This window comes from Propithecus coquereli, unplaced genomic scaffold (assembly GCF_000956105.1).
Source record: "Propithecus coquereli isolate 6110/MARCELLA unplaced genomic scaffold, Pcoq_1.0 Scaffold77, whole genome shotgun sequence".
NCBI lineage: Eukaryota > Metazoa > Chordata > Mammalia > Primates > Indriidae > Propithecus > Propithecus coquereli.
In genome coordinates, this window is record NW_012153840.1 from 9,469,076 (window position 1) to 9,490,792 (window position 21,717).

Below are 21,717 nucleotides of genomic sequence, written 5' to 3' on the forward strand. Positions count from 1 at the left end.
TTACATTCACTCATCACACCAGCTGTGTCCAAAGCACATTTGAGACCAATTTCCTTTATATCTGTCTTGCCTCCTGCCTCACCTGCCTGATCTGAAGTAGTTGGCGCAGAAACAGACTGGAGCCATGGAGAGTTTCATGCTGTGATTTAAGTTCAGAAAAGTCAGAAACATGGGGAAAGTGTGGGAATTTGATCGTACCAAGTATCTTAAGACAGCTGATAGATACCTGGGGATATTTGATTTCCTGGAAGGTGAGCAGGCCCCCAGTGAGGGTCCCTCTGATGAAGTCACTGATGACTTCAGGAGAGCCTGGAAGTTAGCATGCATAACATGCTTTCATTTCCTCCCCCAGAGAAGTATGCTGTCCCTTGGGAATGGGAGTGGCAAGGATGTTGGTCCCTTGCAAGAGAGAACTACAACTACAGATCTGTCGGTACCCAGGGGATAGACCATCTCCCTGGTGACCCTTGGACAGAACACAGGGCTGGTTGGGGTCCGAAGTCCCCCAGGGTAGGGACAGCTGAGACACCACAACAGTGGGAGGTAGGCCAGGTCCCCAAGGGAGAATCTGGGTGGGCTCCTGCGCCATTGTTGGCTGAATCATGGTAATGGGCCTGTGTTGGTAGAATAAAGCACAGGTTTCTTTTCTTTCTGGAGGGAGAGGAAGATAAGAGGCTTGGTGTTGGGGGTTTCCTATACCAGCAAGGAGGTGGTCTTCCACCTAAAGGAAGCAGGCGGAGGACCACCTGTTAAATGATGCCAGGATGGTGCTATCTCCATGAACAGAAAACTAAGAATTTCTCATCCAGCCATTTTCTGGTCTTTGTGATGGATCTGAGAATCCACATTCTTTTTTTTTCTAGGCTATTTTAGGCCAAGCTAAAACAGTCTGTAAAGGCTGTGCTGACCAGCTGAGTGAGTTAGCTACTACTGTAGCTAGAACCCAGAAAACACCCATAAAATGCTTTAAGGCTCCCACAGGTCTTTTCTCAAGTTCAGGGCCATGGCCCAGGACTTCATTTTTGAGAAGCTCCCTCCTCCCCTGCAAGCCCAAGTGATTTGGATTCAGGTGGTGCAAGGTCCACACTTGGAGAAAAACGCTTCAAGTGCGACACTGCACGGGGCGCTGACCCTTCATTCCAGAGGCCACAGCAATCTTGAGCGCTGCAGTCTCACCCCTGCTGGGGAGGAGGCGCCGGGCAGAGTTTTGATCTTGGCTTTTCTTCCTTGACCTCAGTGGCAGGCTGTGAGGCAGCGAGGGACTGCCCCGAAGAAGCCATCAGGTGGCCACCGCGTGGAGGCATGTTAAAGGAGCTGTCCTCAGGCAGGTCTTGGGAGTGCCTGTTTGAGGAATTCACGTAGCCCAGGAATGGAGATTGAATATGGTATGTGCAGAAGACGATTAGCTATTTCAGTTCTGTGCTTGAGGAAGAAAATTTCTTTTTCCTTGATGCTTTTATAACCAATATATTAAAAAATATTTTGATTTTTGAATTGTCACTGAGGTGTAATTATGAGCTCTGTGATCAGCAAACATGGGAATCTTGTCTTCTCAAAGTGTAACCTTAATGATAGGCTTGTTCTCGCAATTGCAGAGTTTATTGAATGTTCACCTTTTTAGGGATTGCTTTTAACATTAGGCATTTTTGGCTCGTTGTCATTAAAATGCACATTTAATAGTTTAACAATAAGGGCTCTCCTTTAAAATAAATGGTGATTTGTAGTTCAAAATCCACTCGTCTCTACCATCCCAGTTTTTGCCGTATTTTGCTCTTGGTCAGTAAGCGGTGTCACTTGGTGCAGTCACTGGGAAGGGCGGGGTGGGGACAGGATTATGGGTGAAAGCATCTCTTCTCTAATTTGTTGCCAAATTAAGCACTTAGAACTTGTTCTTGAATGATATCTTGACTTTCTCAGCCTCTCCTTGGGAATCGGAGCCAAGGTTAATGACGTGTGTTTGTGTGTGTGTGTCTGGGGGCTTTCTGGTGATGAGAGATACTCTGAGTCAGAGTTTCTCTGCAGGGGGCCAGGGGACCTTTGACAGGAATTACCGAGGTGTTGGGGGACTGGTAGCTAAGGAAGGGATGGGTGAATTTGGTGGTGCTCAGGGTTTTCTCCCCAGGATGGTTACACTCAGGCAGATGGGTGGTCTGGAAAGAATGGGGAAGGTGCAGGCCTGGCTCAAGCCTCAGTGGTCTGGGGCGCCCCTGGCTTAGACCTGGAGGCCTTGGGTTTCTTGGCTGCCTCCCTGCTGGGCTGATCTCAGGCCTCTGTCTACAAAGTGGTTTAACAATGATGTGGGAGACGAGGGGGATTCCCTGCACTTTCATTCCGGAAGACTGGACAGACCTGCCCTTGCCCAGGAACGAATGCTGATGAGCTTTTGTTTAGGGCTTCTGGCCACTCTTTGGGTGGGCAGAAGGGGACCACTGTGCTGCCAATCGTTCCAACCTCCCCAGGCCATCCCTCACCTTCTGGCCAGCAGCTTGGATTCACCGAGCATGGCTTGGGTTGTGGCCACCTCCCCAAGAAATCTGGCACTAGGGGCCAAACGAAGGGGGCACAACCTTCCAACGGTGCCAGGACAGGGAGAGCCGTCCTGGTGATGCCAGTGTGGCATGGACACTGGCAAGTGCTGGCCTGAATAGGGCAGGTGCTAGAGAGACCTCGTCCCCTGCTCTTGGCTTCCCAGGTTCAGCCGACGCTGCGATCTGCGTTGGGGTCCCCGGCGTGTCTGGCCCGAGGCAGCGAGGCGAGGGTGCCCTCCCTTCACTGTCTAACCCTGCTGGCGTTAGCGGGCTGGCGATCCTGCCGCTGCTGAAACTGCGTTCTTAAAGTAGCTTTAAGACTTGCTGCTGCGGAGACTGAAAGCGCTCATTTAAAATTCCAGTCGTGCTCCCGAGGGCTTTGGCTTCCATCTTCACCTTTAACGACCGAGGGCTGGTGGCGGCGGCTCCTTCCCTCTCCGCGACACGTGTCGCTTCTGAGCGCGAGTTTTGGGCACAGACAACGCAGGTCCGCACCACCTCCAGGGTTTTTACTGGACCCTGCCCGGAGGGGCATTTTGGAAGGAGGCCAGTGGGTGGTGGGAGCGGGGGTGAGACGGGGTGAGGGAGGAGCCAGCCTAGACAGACTTTCTGCAGGAATCAGACCCTCTGCCTCCAGCGCGTCCCCTCCCCAAGAGCGGAACACATTTTCTTCTACTCCCTTTTGGAAAGGGGGTTAGAAGCGTGTCGAGGCCCCAGCCAGGAGCGGGGCGGGTCTGGGTGCATGTGAGCTGAGTGCGGAGCTTGCCGCTCGCCGCCTTGGAGACCCTGCCTCCGCGCCCTTGGGGACCCCGGGGCCGAGCGCCTTCGCCGGCTGGGTGGCGGCGGCTGCCACCTCCGGGGTGCGGGGGGCGACGTTTCCCTGCCTCCCAGCGCGCCCGGCCTCGCCCGAGTCCCAGCTGCCCGCTCGGCCGTCGGGTCCCCGGGCGTGCGGGCTCCTCGACGGCTCCCCCTGCCGCAGCGCCCCTGTCGCCCGTCCGCACCCGGAGGCTCAGGACTAGCCCCCCAACTTGTTCTCTGCTGTTAACTAGTAGCGCTGCCGGAACGATGGGATGGGGTTGCCACAGCAACCAGACTGGACGTCACAATCCGGGCATGTGTGCCGCCCCCCCGCCGTGCCGCCGTGCCGCCGGCGCTGCCGCCGCCACCCTCGGCCGGCTGCGGGACTCGGGCTGCGGGGCGCGGGGGGCGGAGCGGCCCGGGCTTTGCGGGGAGCGGGCTAAGGCGGCCGAGAGGAAGGGGGGTCGAGACGGGGGGTGAAGGTTTGGGGGGGTGGGGGGCAGGCGGCCGCCATCTTCTCGCCGAGGCCGCCTCGCCCGCCGCGCGCGCCCGTCCGGCAGCGCACGGGTTAAGGCTGGCACCGCGCCCGGCGGGAGGGGGGGCGCCCACCTCCCCTCCTCCCCGCGCCGGGCATGCGGGGCCCGCCGGGCACCGAGGAGGAGCTGCCGCGGCTGTTCGCCGAGGAGATGGAGAACGAGGACGAGATGTCAGGTGAGCTGGGCGCCGTGCGCCTGGGGCCGGGGCGGCAGGGGCGCCGAGACGGGCGGGCCGGGGCCGGCGCGCGCGGGCGGCGGGGCGGTGCGGCCGGGCTGGCGCCGCGCAGGAGGGGCGCCCGGGCTGCGGGGCTGCGCTCCCGCCCTGCTGGCGCCGCGCGGCCAAGGGCGCGGGGCTGGGCAAGCGCCGGGGCGCGGCGCGCGGGCAGCCAAGGGCGGGGTGCGATCTGCTCCCCGGGCCGCGGCGCGGGCCAGGCGGGCCCGAGGACGGCTGGCGGGGGCCTGCGCTGGGCGCCCGGGCGGGGAGGGGGCGCGCCGCCGCCGGGGTCAGCCCGCGTGCCCTTGAAGGGGGCGGGAGTCGTGCTGGCTCCTGGCGCCGCGCACCCCGCGCTTTCGCCCAGCCGCCGAGCGCGTTCGGCCTCGCCGCGGGCAGACGGGACCCAGCCCCGGCCCTTCTCGGCCCCAGGGCGGGCTGGGTGGGGCCCGGAGCAGGGCGAGGACCGGCCGCGCTTGGGGACGCTGCGAGCGCGCAGGCTGGGACGGCTTCCCTCCGGGCCCAGGAGGGCTCCGTGCCGGGGCGCGCGGGCTCGGACTCCTGCTCCCCTTTCCCGGCCACTGGGTGCCGTGACCGTCGCTCCCAAGCACTTCGCCGGGGCCGCCGGTGTCCTCCTGGAGCGCCCTAGCGCCTGCCGCTGTCTCCAGCCCTCGGTCGCCCGGAGGAGTGGCGTTCCCTGCTTTGGTTAAGGGCCTGACACCCCAGGGCCACCGCCCCTGCCCTTGCCATCTCTCTCCTTTTATCTCTCAGAATTTGGCACAAATAGGGCTTGTTGGTCAGGGGGTTACCTTGCAGGATAATTCTTTGGTTAACTGCTCATCGTGTGTTTGGGACATTTCTCCTCCTGGCACAGCTGGGCAGGGCCCCACCCTGTCAACCAGCCTCCTGTCTGCCCTTTGCGGTGACTATTATTTCGCGGCTTACTGGCACCAACTCAGGCACCGCTGGACTTCTGAGACACCTGTGGGAGGCCGGGAGGGCCCCGCTGGCCCTCAGGAGTGACTTCCCCAGGGGCGAGACTATCCCACGAATTGATACCTGCAGCACCTGTTTGGCGGGAGGCCAGCAGCAGCTCCCGCCGTCCTCAGTGAGGGGATTCCCACCAGGTGGCCACACCCCCCTTCTGTTTGCTTGCGAGATGGCTTAGTGGCTTTAAGGCTGTGACCTGGCCCTCTCCTCAACTGACTTTCAGACAGGCCAAGTTGGCACAGAGCCTGCTGGGGTCAGGGGAGTAGAGATGGGGTGTCCCCACGTGGGGCAGGACTACCTGGACAGCAGTTGACTGTTACATCCCAGGTCTGTGGCATCAGACCCGTTCCCCGGAGGGCAGCACAGAGGCCCAGCACAGGAACAGAAACCCGGGAGGCTGGCTCCTCAGTAAGCCAGTCCACTGGTTTCCTCAGTAAGATACTCACGGTGGTGTTTGGGGTGTGGCACCTTTGTGGCACCGGGGGGGCAGTGGACAGCTGAGCATGCTTTAACAGGCTCATTTCTGGGACTTCAGCGACCCCCCGATGGAGTCCCTGGCCCCCTTTCCTGTCTCGTTCTCTGGCTCCAACTCACTGTGCCGGGATGTGGAGCTCGGGGAGGGGAAGAGGCCAAGGAGGTGCCCCCAGGCTGGGGGGCACCCAAGTCACTGGGCCCAGAGGTTGGGCCTCAGTCAAAGTCTGCTGCTGTTTGCCTGTTCTTCCCCCCAGCTCCCACCCCAGGGCAGGGCAGGTGAGGTTGTCCCCAGAGCCTGCAGAGGAGACATCCTGCTCGGCCCCTCGGGCCTGGGGATTCTGGCCCCTCAGCAAGACCAGCTGCTCTACCTCCAGACCCTCTCCATGTTCCCAGTGCAGGCCTCTGTCCCCTCCTGCTGGTCCCCGCGATCAGCAGCCAGGGTCACCTTGTGCACACAGGTGAGACCTTGTCCTCCATGGCTTCCATCAGTCACAAAGCCCTCGTTCTAATCCACCTTCTCCCCCACACCCCCTTGTTCCCATACCGCAGCCATACTGGTCTCCTTGTTTCTTCTGGAACACTCCAAGCTCCATCCTGCCCTTGGGTCCTGGCTGTGACCTCTGCCTGACGTGCTCTTTCCTCTGCTCACAGCTGCCTCCTGGTCATTTAGGTCCCAGCTCAAATGCCACCACGGGGAGGGAGCCCCTGGCTCTGGCGTGACCCCCCAGTCACTCTCAGACCCGTGGTAATGCTTTATTTTCTTGGCAGCCCTTACTACTCTCTGGAATGTTATCACCGGTTTACTTCTGTGTCTGTGGGCTTCCCGAGTGTGACTCCCTTGGTCCCCTCCCGTGCCCAGCACCTGGAGCTGTGGGAGCCCGAGAGGTGGCTGTGGTCTCAGTTTCTGAGGGCTGGGAGTCCCTCGGTCTCCCCTGGCCCCTGGCCCTGTGGGCAGCCCCAACCAGGCCGCCAGCTCTCCTGCGACCCCCTCAGACCCAGCACCAGCTGGTTCCTGAATGTTGCAGTTTGCGGTGGAGGAGCTAGTGTTTGGGAGCTGTCATTGGACTGTTACGTGTCAGATCTTTTCTCTTTTGACTCTGCTGTCTCCGGCCTCCCCTCGGCGTTGCGCTCTCTCGGTGGTGTTCTTGTTTCCACCCAGGGCTTTTCCCTGGAGGGTCTCTGGTGTGAAGGCAGGTAGAGGAGCCTGCCCTGAGGAGGATGGTGAGCGGGTGCCCACCTCTGGTGGCCCGGGGACCAGCAGCTGCCAAATTCTCTTGGGAGTTGGGATGGCTGGTCCAAGTGAGGGCCCGAATCCCAGCTCTGCCACTTGTTAGCTGCGTGGCCTCACGCAAGCTACTCAGAGGTCTGCCTCAGTGTCCCCACTTGTAGAATGGGGACATAGCACTAGCTACCTCATAGAGGGTTATTATGAGGACTGGTGAGACGGTGCACGTGGAACATTTAGGTCACAGTGCCTAGCACATAATAGTTGCCCAGTAAACTGTGGCTGGTATAATTAGCACCATCCAAGGGGGGCAGCTGTCCTGCCTTGCCCAAGGAAATGCTTCCAAGACTTGTGCCTTCATCTAGTAAGCATGAGGGAATGGGACCCTGGGTGGGAGGAGGGCCGGGAGTGTGAACCGGGGTGGTGTAGGGGGAAGCACGAGAGGGGCTCGGAAGATGTGGCCCCAAGCCTGCTTAGGGCCATTGCTGGGCAGGCAAGTTCCCTGCCTGGCCGACCTAGCCCTTCCCCAATCACAGCCAAAGCTGGTGAGCCCCGGCTTTTCCCTGGCTGGGCAGCGTGGTCCCCCTGGCCCCAGTGGCACTTGAGTGGCCCTAGCTTATGAGCATCTCAGGCTTTCTTAGACCCAAGGGCCAGGGGAAAGTGATTCTCAAAGGGCCATGAATTTTTAGCTTATTCCTGTCCCCCGAAGAAGTGTGGCTTTTGGGGGGTGGTCCCAGGGAGCCTGATTGTATTTAATATTCTTTTCTGGGAGGAGGGAGGTGACCAGCACACTTTGCCCAGTGGCTTAGATAGTGCGTTGTTTATTCTTATTCCAAGTTGATCAGGGACTAAGAGCCATCTGTCATTTCATTAGTTCATTCAATCACTCACCCATCTGTTCATCCATCCATGTATCCACCTGCCCACCTAAACATCTACCCATCCACCCATAAAACAAACCAACTAACCATCCACTCACCAACCATCCATCTATCCATCCATCTGCCATCCATCTATCCAGCTATCCCTCTACCATCCATCTATCCATCCACCATCCATCCATCCACCATCCATCTATCGATCCATCCACCATCCATCTATCCAGCTATCCTTCCACCATTCATCTATCCTGTTATCCTTCTACCATCCATCCATCCACCATCCATCCATCTACCATCCATCTATCCATCCATCCACCATCCATCTATCCTGTTATCCCTTACCATCCATCTATCCATCCACCATCCATCTATCCATTCACTGTCCATCTATTCATCCATCTACCATCTATCTGTCCACCTATCCTTCCACCATTCATCTATCCACCTATCCCTCCACCATCCCTCTATCCACCTATCCACCCACCATCCATCTATCCATCCATCCATCCACCATCCATCTATTCACCTATCCATATACCATCCATCCATCCACCTATCATCCACTACCCATCTATCCTTTCACTATCCACCATCCATCTATTCATCCATCCACCATCCATCCACTATCCATCCATCCACTATCCATCCATCCACCATCCATCTATTCACCTATCCATCTACCATCCACCAGCCATCTACCACCTATCCATCCACTACCATCTATCCATCCATCCACCACCCATCTATCCACCTATCCATCCACCATCCATCCACTATCCATCCATCCACCCGCCATCCACTATCCATCCATCTACCCGCCATCCATCTGTTCTCCTATCCATCTACCATCCATCTATTCACCTATTCATCCACCATCCATCCACTATCCATCCATCCACCATCCATCTGTTCACCTATCCATCTACCATCATCTATCCACCTATCCATCCACCATCCATCTGTTCACCTATCCATCCACCCGCCATCCATCTATCCACCTATCCATCCACCATCCATCTGTTCACCTATCCATCCACTAGCCATCTATCCATCCATCCACTACCCATCTATCCCTCCATCCACCACCCGTCTATCCTTTCACTATCCATCAATCCATCTATTCATGCATCCACTATCCATCCATCCGCTATCCACCCAACGTATCTTCTCTGTGCCAGGTACTGAACACGGTGAATGGTGTTCAACTGGAAAACCTTTGAGACTTTCTGCTTATCTCTGTGGCTCTGTCCTTATTTCCGTCTCCCCTGTCTTTTTTTCTCTCTCTGTCCCCATGTCTGTCAGTTTTTGTCTCCTCCAGGTCTTGCCTCTGCATCTCCCTTTCCGCCTGGCCATCCCTCTCTGTTTCTCTTTTGTCCCTCCCTGTCCCCCTAGGGTCTCCCGGGCCCTCCCCTCCTTGCCTGTCTTTCCTCCGCTCCCCCACCCCATGCCCTGGGCCCTAGGCACAGTTCCCCCTCTCCTACCTCCACTTACCCCTCCCCACTCAGGACTGATGCTTTCTTTTGATGAGATGCCAATGAGGTGATGTCTGGGTTTTGTTAAATGTCATAAATAAATTATTAATCCTTTCTTGGGCGGGAGTGCTGCCCTCCCCGCCCCCCACTGTCAGCATAGAGCCTGTGCCACAGGGGAGAGGTGCAAGGACTAATGGGGACTGGGCGTTTCTCCTTGTCCAGCGCTAGGGTGGCCCTGAGAACCTCTGGCCCAGCAGTGCTTGAACCAGAGACCCTGGGGCTTCCTTGGGCTCCGTCTGCCGTTGCTGAGTGCCTGCTGGGCACCTTTCATTCGCAGTTTGTACCGCCCCCCAAGGAAGGCTGCTGTATTAGGCCCATTTTACAGGTGAAGAAACAGTCTCAGTGAAGGGATTTGTCCCCAGGACAGGGTGGCGGGTTGAAGGCCTGTGCTGCCTGTTCTCCTCCTCCTGGCCACCAGGTGGCCTCGTTCCCTGCTTGGTGCTGGCAGGCGCGTGGGGAGTGGAAGGAGCCCATCTTCGAGGCTGCCGAGAGGACAGTGACCCGGTGATGGAGCTCTTGTGCCAGCTCTTGGCTCGGCCCCGCAAATCCTTCGACTACTCAGAATCAGACCACCTAACTTTCCCCGCGCAATCACGCGCTTCTCTCTTGCTCTGATCACCCTGCGTTTGCCGAGCCCCCCAGCAGCTGCTGGGGTGGTGGGGGCTGGAGCCTGGGCAGGGCATGACCCGTGGGGATGTGTGCATGGGGATTGTGTGGTGGACCAGCCTTGACCTGGGGGGCCCCTGTGACCTTCCAGACCAGGGACCGGCCTGGGCTCAAACCCTGCTCTGCCGCCTGCCAGCTGTGGAGCTGAGATGTGGGCCAGTGATGAGGTCCTCTGAGCCTCAGTTTCCCCACCTGCAAATGGGGATAAGAATAGTACCCATCTCCCAGGGTTGCTGTGTGGAGGAGACGAATTCATACTAATTAATCAATGCCCTGTGCTACGAGTCTGGCGCAGGTGGTACTAGCTACTCCTACTGTTGTGGCGCGTCACCCTGAGAACGGCCCCTAGCTGCAGTGGCTCGGCCTGGGCCAGCCTGGGGGCCGCAGGGCTGAGTGAGGGGCTGGGTGAGCTCAGGAGAGAGCAGCAGAGGCACCTCCCTGGGCTGCGGCCAGACTCGGGCCCCACCCGCCTCTGTCCCAGGCCCCTTCTGACTGGGAGGCTCCAGAGGTAGGAGATAATGCTAATGGGTCCTAATTATAGCCTGGCGTGGACCCACAGAGCCTCAGGCCCTGAGGGGCAAGGCTGGCGTGGAAAAGCACTGCCAGGCAGGCCAGGAGGTCAGGAGCCAGCAGGACACAGTCCTGAGGAGAGGCTACTCCTCCCTGGAGCCCCTTGGCCAGGGCGCTGGGATCCCACCTTGCCACTGGTTCATGCTCCTCGGCTCGGAGCCCGGGAGCCCGGGGGCCTGTGCTCTGCCTACCAGATGGGGCTGCTGGGGGAGGGCTGGGGGCCTGAGGCACAGGGCTGGGTGCTCGAGCCGTGGCTGATGGCGGAGTTGTTGGGTGGTGACTCGCCAGTTTGGGTTTGAAAGCTCGGGGCCTGTTGCAGAGGAGGGAGAGGGTCCGAGTGGGTGGGGGGCGCTGGGGCTTGGCTGAAGACTTGGGTGTATGCGGTGGGGTGGCGGGGGCAGCGTCACAGAGGGTCAGGCCTGGGGTGTCCTCAGGGCCCCCCACCAGAAGCCGTGTGGAGAGAGGAAGGGCCTGTCAGAGAAGGGGTGGGCAGGGCCGGCTCCCCACCCCCGTGTGCCAGCTCCAGAACCTTCTCGGAGGAGGGTTTCACCAGGCAGATGGCCCCGGGCTGTGAGGTCTTCTGAGAATGGAGGGGTCTGTCCGTGGCAGAGGGTCTGGGGCTGTGTCCTCGGAGGCTGCTTCTGGGCGTGGGTTAGGGCCTGGGTCCCCCCTCCCCAGCTGCAGCCACGTGTGCATACCCTTGTCTGTTCCGCCCGTCTGTCGGTCAGTCAGTGACAGTGTGCCGGGCTGGCCCTCCCGAGTCTGGGACAGCCCTGCGTGGAGGGGACAGCTGGGAGGAGACAGAAGCATTGCCACCCCTTGCGATTGCATCAGCCAGAGCCCATTACATAAGCGCTGCGGGGCACCGCCAGGGTGTGGGGGCGGCTCTGCCCAGGCGGTCTGCGGCGGGGGAGGAGGAGGTGGGCGGGGAGAGGGCAGGTGTCGACCACATCCCACGGGGCGCCCAACTCCCTGCCCCTCCACGGCAGGACGGGATGGGGTGAGCTGGAGCAGCCCCTGCCCTCGCCTGGCTGCGCCCCGCCTGTGCCCCGCTGCGCCCCCTGCAGGGTCCTTTCGGCAGCGCACCTCTCCGCTGGTCCCCTGACCGCACTCAGGCCACTGCCCTTGCGGCAGCGTCCAGTCCTGCCTGGAGCCTGCCCCTGGCATCCTGTGTTTACACGGCCACCCCTTGGGGTTCGAAGCCCCTCAGATGGGGAGGGGGCTGTGCTGGGCAGGGTGGGACTTGCACCCTGGGTGGGGAGGCCGCAGAAACCTGGCCGCCCTGGAGGGAGCCCCCCCCGGCCCACAGTGATGCAGCCCCCATCTGCGCCTGGCGGGGCGCGGTATGTGTGCGAGCCGGCCTGTGGGATGCAGGGGCGGACACCCATCCGCCTGGCCACCAGCGCCCTCTAGGAGTGGGGGGTGGTGGCTAAAGCGGCACCGTTGTGTGGGCGGTGGGAGGCCCAGAAGCCAAGGGCGGGAGCCTTCCCCTGTACACCCTGGGGACTCTGGGGGCGCAGCGGTCCCAGCCCAGGTGAGGGGACCTCTGTGGGGGGCAGGAGGCGGACGTCGGGTGTCCTGGGCGCTGCACGCGCGAGTCTATGCATCTGTGAGCGGCTGGTTTCCGAGCGTGTGGGCCTCCAGCAGCCATGGCGGTCATGAGAAAACACTTCCTTGGGGGGAAGGGACTGTCTCCAAGCTTGATTCAGCAGGGGACGCTCTGCCCCTTTCCTGGGCGGCCCCAGGACCCCTCGCTCTCCTCAGGTCCCACTTGAGGCAGTCCTCAGCCTCCCAGTGTCGCTCCCTTTTGTGTCTCCCCACCCACCCCAGGCCGGGCAGGACCCGCCTGGTTCTTCTCTTTTCCCCTCCGTTCCCCCAGTTGCTCCTGGGCACACATGGGACGGACGGCCCACATGGGAGGGGGGCACACATGAGACTGGGGGGCTATAAGGGATGGGGGGCCCACATGGGACAGGGGCACACATGGAACCAGGGGGCACACATGGGATGGGGGTACACATGGGACAGGGGCACACATGGGAGGGGTTACACATGGGAGGGGGCACACATGAGATGGGGGCACACGTGGGAGGGGGCACGCGTCAGAGGGGGGCATGCATGAGAGGGGGCACGCATGGGACCAGGGAGGTACACATGGGAGGGGGGCACGCATGGGAGGGGGCACACGTGGGAGGGGGGCACACATGGGATGGGGGGGCACATATGGGGCTGGGGCACACATGGGACCAGGGAGGTACACATGGGAGTGGGGCACACATGGGACAGGGGCACACATGGGACGGGGGGGCACACATGGGAGGGGGGCAAACATGGGACGGGGCAAACATGGGAGGGGGGCAAACATGGGAGGGGGGCACACATGGGGTCGGGGGGGCACATATGGGGCTGGGGGGGCACACAAGCTGGCAGGGGGCGCTCGGGCCACAGGCTGGAGTGGAGGACCAGCTCTCTCATAGGCCCCTTTAGTGGACTCTCGGAGGTTTTTCCTTCTGGAAGCCGCCTTCGCCCTGAAGGTGGATGTATCTGCTCTGGGTGGTTTGTTCCTTGTGGTGACTTTTTGCTGCTGTTCCTGCCAAGAGGACCCTCCTGGATCCCCTCCATGGCCCGGGTCTGGTGCTCGGGAGCTCTGGGCCGGCTGCCCTTCTGCATTCCTGATGGGTCGCAGACCAGGCCACCATGACCCCACGGCAGGGGTCTCGCGTCACACTGTCCGAGTACACGTGGGAGCCCCTCCTCCAGGTAGGAGGTGAGCGGGGGCAGAACTCACAGCCAGCCTCTTCAAAGGTGCCACCTCCCGCGCCCACGTGCTTTCCTCTCGGCATTTAAAGTCTTGACCTGAGTGAGGGAATCGTGGGCACGTCCTTGACAGCCCACCGTGGTGTGTGCAGCATCTCTCCGGAATTTCACATCTCTCTGGAGCCCAGCTGGAATGCACTTGGCGTCTGTTATGTGTGTGTGTGTCTGGAGCGGAGCGGTGTGTACAACCTGTGTGCTCCTGCGTGTGTGAAGGGGCAGGACGGGGGACGGGGAGCAGTGTGGTCTTTGATTCTCCACTCGGGGGACCCGACCAAACCCACAGGGCGTCCTGGCCTCCTCCCTGGTGGACCCCGCCTACATAGGTCCAGGCACTTGCTCTGCCGGCTCCATGTGGCCCCGGGTGATGGAGCCCAAGCGTCCCCATTGTCCTGCATTCACAAGGCGCCTCCTGGCCGCACCCCGATCCTGGGAGTAGGGCGCAGGAAGGGGTCTCACCGAGGTCTGCCCTGTGCTCTGTTGGCCCCCATGCCTCCCCGGGGCCAAGGAGCTTTGTGGTTCTCTGGGGGCAGGGCTACCTGGTTAGTCACTCAGTTTCTTGCTCATGGAGGTCCCGTTGTCTGGGCACTGTCATACCAGGGCAGAGGAGGGAAGCAAGGGCCCAGGGGTGAGGGGCTGCGACTCTGCCCACCACCTTGGGATTCCCGTCCTCGCTTCTTCTACCTCACTAGGTCTGGGGAGGGTAGGTGGCCGTGCCCGGCACAGTTGGGTGACGGTGGGCAGGGGGCTCCCAGCTTCCCCCGCGATGGCCCTGTGTGCCTGGAGCTCTCCCTGAGGGAAGCACAGGAGTAACCCTCCCCCTCCGACTCTTCCAGAAGAAGAAGATGGTGGCCTCGAAGCCTTCGATGACTTTTTCCCTGTGGAGCCCGTGAACCTTCCCAAGAAGAAGAAACCCAAGAAGCTCAAGGAGAACAAGTCGAAAGGGAAGCGGAAGAAGAAAGAGGTGAGGGGCCCGGGACGGCGGCTGGGCGGGGGGTCCCGGCCGCGTCCTCCAGCTGGGAGGGCCTGGCTCCCTGGACCTCGGAGTGCCGGGGTTTCTGAGAGCTGAGTCTGAGAGAAGAACACCAAACCGTTGTTAGTGTGAAGTGTCGCGTGCAGAGCCTTTCTAAGACACGTGGGAAGTGTCCTGCTTCCGAACAGGATGTCGGAGGGTCCTCTTCCCTCCCTGCCGTCGTGGCTGTCCTGTGGGGACGGGGCCCCATTTCTGTTGACACTGTGCCTTCCCTGGCTCTCCGGTCTCTGCCCTCTCTCCCTGCTCCGTGGCGGGCCTCTAACTGAAACCTGACGAAAATGAAGTATGTCGAAGGTATCAGGGCCCTGGTGAGGGATGGCCGCCTGTGGGTGCCGTGCTCAGCCGTGGTGACCCGACCTCTGCTTTCCTGTCACCTTCCTCCTTGTTCTGGACAGGAGAGGTCACTGCATGCTCCGCTGACTCTGGGTTGGTGGGGCGTGATGGTGTGAACGTGTCCCTTGTTTCCCATACTGCTGACGCATTTGGGGCACGCTGCCACGTGCTTCATGTGGACTCACTTTATCCTCACGCAGGTGGGACGGGGGTGATGATAGCCGCTCAGCAGACGGGGAAACGGAGGCAGATTTGCAGCTTAAAGTGCTTCTCACTTGGACTAGGACACTAGGCAGCCGTGTAGGGAGAGCGGTGGTGGAGGCTCAGAGGTGACCTTGCCAGGGCCACGCAGTGGCCGTGCTAAGTTGTGCATCCAGCAGGCCCCTGCCAGGCCTGGTCCTCACCGGCCTGCCTGCCCCAAGGGGACGTGCTGCCACCTCTGTGCCCTTCTTGCTTCCCCTGCCCAAAGGGGACCCGGGTGGCCCAGCCTTGCAGGTGAGAGCCCAGAGGGGGCCACTGGGGAGGTGCAGCAGGAGGGAGGTTGTAACGCCCTGGGGTGCCCTGGGCAGAGCTGGGCCTGGGTCCGGGCCCCTGCAGCGTGAGCGGGGGAGGAAGCCACGGAGAGACCAGGGGGAGCTGTGCCAGGCTGGGGTGTTCCCTGTTGTGAGGGTTTTGGGGGCCACTGTGGGCATCTCGGTGTCCCCTGAGCCAGATGGGGTCACTGGAAGGCTCTGAGCAGACCAGAGACGTGACGTGATTCAGTCCGGCGGGTCCTCTGGCGGCTCCAGGGGCAGAAGCAGAGACCCCTGAGTGGGGAGAGAGAGTGGTGGCGGCTCCCCTGCCCACCTGCCAGCTTGTCTGGGAACCCGGAGGCATTTTGGGGGCCTGGCCTCCCCCTGCGGCCCGTGCCTCTCGTCTGGCACCAGCCTGGGCGCATCTGGAGAGCCGAGCAGCCTGGGCTCTGGCCTGTCGGGAGCTTGGGGACGAGCTCAGGGACGCCGGGGAGATGAGAGACTGTCGGCCCCACCCCCTCTGGCCAGAGCCACCTCAGGTGCACCCCACGCTGGGCTTGCCCAGGTTGGGTCTGCATTTCCCACCGGGCCCCTCGGCTGCCGCCTTCCTGCAGCCTGCCACCCTCAAGGGAGAGCCTCCAGATACACGGACCGCCCCGTGGCCCCTGTCCAGGCTCCTGCTCTGTTTCCCCAAAGCTGCCCCTCTAAGCCCTGCCTGGCAGCCCCACCCGTGCCCTCCCCTCCTCCGTGTGGGCAAATGTGTGCGCGAGCGTGTGTGTGTGTGTGTGTGTGTGTGTGTGTGTGTGCGCGCGCGCGCGCATATGTACCATCCTTTCTTCCCCTGGAGAGCCCCTGGGCCCCCTGCCTGATCCACCTCCTCTGTTGCCCTCAGCTCTGTCCTCAGTCTGGCATGATGTCCAGGGTCAATGTGTGTCTAGCCCCTCCCAGGACACCCCGCCCTTCACCATAGGGCCGGCATGGGGGCTGCACGTAGGCAGGGCCCAGGTCAGGGGCACCCCTGGAGGGAATTTGGGCATGGAGGCTCCTGTAGACTCACCGACCTGTGCTCCGAGGTTCTCTCATCTCCCGAGGGGGCTCGGAGAGGGTGAAGCTCCTTGTCCCCGTTATCTAGAAGGGGAGGTAGAGGCATGATAGGGGGAGGGGGGATCCCGAGCCCGAAGGCTCCCCACTGACGAAGGTGCTGCAAACCAGCTCCTCTGACACGGGGGTTCCCAAATTCCCTGCTGCAGCTCCCTCCCTCCTCCTGCACTGCTCTGATACTGCACCCTGGCCCCGGAGCTCTGTCCTTGTGCCAGGCAGAGGCAGGTGGTTCCGGGGCTGCAAGGCCCCGGGTAGTGGGCGCAAGGCTTTCTCACTGAGGCTGTGGACTCTCCTGCTGCTCGCCCCACCCTCACCCTTCAGACCCGGCTCTGTGCGCTTGGGGTGAGGTGGGTGCTGGGGCCCTGGTGCCTCATGGCTGATGGCAGGGGCTCCTACACATCCCCCCCGACCACCTACCTCCTTCGAGGCAGGACCTGGTAGGAGGCTAGGCCACGAAGGGCAGTATCATCCGGCCCTTGGGTCTCAGGCCTTTGGGCTGGGTCTGCGCCGTTCCCAAGTGCTGGGAAGGACCCAGCAGGGCACAGCAGGGGCCTGTGGGAGCCCTGTCCTCTCCCAGGCAGGGCTGGCTTTGGGCACAGGGGACAGTAGTGGCCCTGGCCTGGAAGGAGGCTGGGGGTGGGCAGGGCCTGGACAGTGTCCGGGCTTGGGGTGGTGGCCTGGTGGCCTCCAAAACCAGAGAGGGCTGGTTCTCTGGCTCTCATTCCCAGGTCTGTCCTCTCCCTTCTTTCCCTGAGAACATGTTTTTGTTTTTGTCTCTCTGGCTCTTGTCTGCCTGTCTGTCTCTCACGGGGCCATATATACTCTGTCCTTCCCTCTGTCCTGCACTGGTCTCTCTGCCTTGGGTGTATCCTCCTCTGTCTCCTTTGCCCTCTCTCCCCTCCATGTCTTCTTTCCCCTCCTGCCTCATCTGCCTCCCTCCTTCCCTCTCTTTCCTGCTCTCCACCCCTCCTTCCTGGCCCTCTCTTCTTCCTCTCTCTACCAAGATGCACTTCTGGTTCTCACAGGGGTAGGGTGGACAGGAGGCCTCCCCGACATGCCCCCCCGGACTGCGGCTGCCCTCCCTGCCATCCCCGAGAGCCTGGCTCGGACCAGCTGTCAGGTGTTAGGGTGCCGGAACCTGCTGCAGCCAGAGAGCAGGCTCCGGCCGCCCTGTGCCCCTGCCCACCGCCCAGCTCCCTGGGGCCCCAGGGCAGGGGCATTTCACCCCTTTGCCCCTCTCCTCCTCTGATCAGGGGCCCCCAGATGAGGCTGCAGAGCAGCCGGGGCGGGTGGGCCCCAAGCAGCAAGTCCTGGATTCTGCTTTACATAAAATAACTGGGCTGTAGCCGGAACCTGAGCATATGTAGATGAAGCTCCTTGTCAGACCCTCGCGAGCGCAGGAGGGAGAAATGATTTCAACCTGTACTGCGGCAGTTACCATAGCAACCAATTATTCAGTGCTAAATTATAACTGTTTATAACACTCGTGAATGGGAAGGCTCATATTTCATTCTTTCTTTTTCCCTCTCAATCTTGAAGGACCCCAAATTGAGAATGACCAACTCTCCGAGTCCTTCCTTTTGAGCTTAAATGCCTCCTTTTTCAGGAACCGCGGTGTGTGTTGTAGAGGGGAGGGGGAGCAGGGGGCGGCCTGTGAGGCTGGGAAGGAGGAATGGCGGCCGGCGCTGCCCGCTCGGGTCCCTGGGGTGGGGATTGACTTGCTGCGCCCTCAGTGGGACCTGGGCTTAGGGCAGAGGCCCCTCCCGCCTGCCCCAGCCCCGGCGTGCATAGCTGGGCGCAGTGCTTGAGGCAGCTGTGCAGGTAGACTCCGTGTGGGGAACCCAAGTCCGCTGAGATTCTCCAGCCGGTGGGGCATCCCCCACAGCCGTACCGAGGGCTGCTGCCGCCCAAAGGTCGGTGCCAAGGTCAGGGGCTGACTGTCCTGATTTTCACAAGCGGAGCAGCGTGGTTCGGTGGCTCTCAGACCGCGGGGCCAGGGTTGGTTCAGGGGCTGTGTTAGGGGATTCTGGGTCTGTGCCCGGGTCTTCTCCCAGCACGTGGCTGGGCCCACAGCGCCCCCATACATTTCAAGATACCGGATGGCAGGTCCGCTTCGGGTTTGTGGTCGTTTCTTCCTTTCCTGCCACTGAATGACATTACATCACTTCGGGTCCCTCGACCAGTCTCTGCTCTGTGAGTTGTTTTCGGAACCATCTGCAGTTTCCCCCTTGCCCCTTCCTCTGCAACGAAAGATGTGGAAAAAACAACAACGAAAAAGGAGGCCCAGTTCTGGAAGTATCTGAACAGCTGGATGCAGAGTTCTGCTGTGGATGCAGATGTGTTCTCACCCCCACCCTCAGCCGCCACACCCTGGTGGCGGAGGGGCAGGGCTCAGTGAGATCCTGGCGTTGGGGGGGGCAGGCTGGGTGGGCTCCCCGAGGCAGAGGCCGGGAAGGGCAGGTGGGCTGTGGGACTTGGGGAATCAGAGCCTTCTCTCCATCTGGGCTCTCCCCAGTGCTGGTAGACAGAGGAGCGAGAGAAGCTCCCTCCCCTCTTCTGTGAAGGGAGAGGTTGCCATCTTGCCCATGCCCCAGGGGGTGGCGGCAGGGCAGGGGCGGGGGCGCTGGCGGGCTGCAGACGTGCCCTGCGTTGCTCTAGCCCCTTCCTCACCAGGGATCTGTGCCCTCCCGCCTGCCACTTAGCTCGAGTGGACGGTGGGCGAGCCCTGTCAGCGCCTGCCCTCCCGAGCTGCAAGCCGCAAGCTGCACACACGCTGTTGCTCCTGCCAGACAGGAGCTGGAGGCACCTTCCCCTCCCCTCCCCCCTGCTCCCTCTGGGCCACTGCTGGCCACTCCTGCTCCTGGGCTGTGGTGGGGCCAGCTTCCCATCAGGTGCCGGGTCAGCTCACGCAGGAGTTGCCCAGGGAGCCCCGTCCTGCCCGAGCCACACCGTCCCGCAGCAGGCGGCCTCTGTGCAGTTAGCTCTGGCCCGATGCCAGTCGCAGAATCAAGGGGCATGAGGCTGGCGTGTGTCTTCCAGTGTGTCGTCCTGGCTGTGTCTTTGGCTTCCAAGCAGAGTTGGGGTCGTCATGGGTCACCTGGGCATTACCAGAGTCAGGGCTGCCTCTGCTGTCTGGGCGTGGGCATGGTGTGGGGGCAAAGGCCATGGATTGTTCTGGCCTCAGACTGCTCTGGCTTGGCTGAGGCCTCTGCGCAGGGCCAGGTAAGGAGGCCTGGCGCTGGGACCTGCGTGCTAGCCGCGCTGCCCTGTCTCTGAGCACTGCCTCTCTGTGCCTCGGCTCTCCCTGCCGGAGTGTTCAAGGCCTTTCCTACACTCTGTCCTTGGCTCCATCCTTTGTGGCATCTCCACCTCACAGAGGACGAAGCTGAGGTTCACTTGCCGCAGTGACTTGCCCGAGTCCCAGGCTAGCTAGGGATGGAGCCTCCCTGGGGAATCCCGGGGCCCATGGTCAGGCCACACGGTATCAGCCCCGGGTCTGCCAGCCTCATCCGTGGTGGGTTTGTGGGCTCCGCCCCAGGGCAGCTGAGGGCCAAGCAAGGCTCCTCCCTCTGTCCATGGTGCTGAAGTTCATGGCAGCCTCTCCCCCCATCCTTACCTTTGCTGGAGCGGGGGCTGGGGGAGAGAGCTGTGCCTCTCAGGTCTCTCGAGGGGTGGTCTTTTGAAGCTGCCCAAACTCTGACCCCCTTGGGGGAAATGGACATCTCTGTCTGACCTCCACCTCCCCAAAGGACTGAGGCAGAGCCTGGGAGCTGTGGGCCCAGGGCAGTGTCGCCACCAGCCCTGGAAGCAGGGTCCCAGTCAGCGGCAGAGTCAGTATGCCCGGAACACCTGGGCTCTGGAAAAGGAAAACACACAGAGGCCCTGCTGCCTGCCAGCTGCCAGTGCCGGGACTCTGGCGGCTTGATGGGCCAAGAGGTTTGGGAGCAGGAAGCCTGGCGGGCGGCAGGGAGAAGGAGCGCAGGGAGCATGTGGGCAGGGTGCTTCCCCAGCCTGGCCTTGGAGAGGGCCCCACCAGCAACCTTATCTACCCTCAGCCAACTGATGGGTTGTGCCTGTTTGGAGCCTCTCACCTGGGAAAAGGCAGGTTATCACCTCTTTAAAGTGTGGTCCTAAAGGCCAGAGATCGGGCCAAGGCCTCCCAGGATGCTCAAGGCCGACCCGCTGCCTGCTCTGCCCCTCATTCTCCTGCCCTCCCTCCCTCTTCCCCTCTCCTCCCTCCTGCCTCTTCCCTCTCCCCTGCTGCTGTTTTCTGAGCTCATTTTTCATCTCTCCAGTTCTCTGCTCATCCCTTCCCATGTTCTCTTTGCCCACCTTGAAGGCAGTTAACAGCAATCAGGAGGACAGGCCTGTGCCAGTAATTGCAGCAACAGCGCCCAGCTCTCCCTGGGAGGGGCTGGGAAGGGCTTTGCCAGCCGGCTGGCATCGCTGAAGGCCAGGAGTAAGCTGCTTTCTCCGAGGGGCAGTACCTTTCTGGGGGGATGCTCTGGCTGTAAACACCCTTATCTCCATATAAATGGGCCATTTTCTGCCTGTACAGACAGGAAACTAAATCAAGGAAGCCAGGCTTAAGAGCTGCCTAAATTACCTTGTCTCATATTGAGAGGAAGCAGCCGGGGTGGGGGAGGGGAAGGTGGGCTTGTGCCATAGCAGCTTCCGGAGAGTCCGAACAGAGAAAACTGGGACGTGCACTCTCCGTTGTTTATAGGTCTCCTTTGGTGAGCACGGTTCTGTGGGATGCACACGGAAGCAGCTCTGGGGTGGGCACGGGTCGGTGGGTCTTCTCCTACTCCCGCTTTCCCTGTGCAGTTTGTTGTTTGACTCTGGGCGTCACAACCTCTGCCACGAGCTCCTGGGTCCTGGCACCGTCACATAACACTGGTTAAAATCCCAAAGTCCGTAACAACCTGGTGATGACCGACGCGGAGCTCACCGCGAGGGCTGCCGGAGCAGGCCGCGCTGGGCTTGGCGAGAGCCTGGCCTGCACACTCCAGCACTCGCTGCTGCGCTGCCCCCGGGGACGAGACTGCTGGCCTGGGCTGGGCTTTGGGGCTGAGCCGTGGGTGGTGGGACCCTGCCAAGGAGTGGGGCGACTGATCCCAAGTGTGGGCCGGGACTCTGAGTGTTCTCCAGGCCTCTGTTGCCCTCACTGTCCCCCTTTCTTTCCCAGGGGAGCAATGATGAGCTGTCAGAAAATGAAGAGGAGCTGGAAGAGAAGTCGGACAGCGAGGGTAGTGACTACTCCCCTAATAAAAAAAAGAAGAAGAAACTCAAGGACAAGAAGGAGAAAAAAGCCAAGCGAAAGAAGAAGGATGATGATGAGGATGATAATGATGATGGATGCTTAAAGGTAACCAGCCAGGTGGGGTGGGAGGGGCCGGAGCTGAGACAGAATGGCAGTCCCCTTGGAGGGGCCGAGCCTCCTGCCCGTCGACTCTCTGCCCTCCGACCCGGGAGCCCCTGTGAGCACGTGCTCATGCGTGTGGTTGCGCGTG

The 21,717-nt window shown here is 61.1% G+C and overlaps 1 protein-coding gene across 1 annotated transcript in view; it reads left to right on the top strand.

Moving 5' to 3' along the window:
- Positions 1-3,847: 3,847 nt before the first annotated feature.
- The window catches only part of CHD5 (chromodomain helicase DNA binding protein 5), an 81,327-nt gene continuing 63,457 nt past the window's right edge, over positions 3,848-21,717 (top strand). Inside the window, exons 1-3 of the mRNA XM_012662557.1 lie at positions 3,848-4,037; positions 14,062-14,189; positions 21,393-21,572. Coding sequence (XP_012518011.1) covers positions 3,959-4,037; positions 14,062-14,189; positions 21,393-21,572 — 387 coding nt within the window. The 5' untranslated portion in view covers positions 3,848-3,958. The remainder of the gene's footprint in view (positions 4,038-14,061; positions 14,190-21,392; positions 21,573-21,717) is intronic.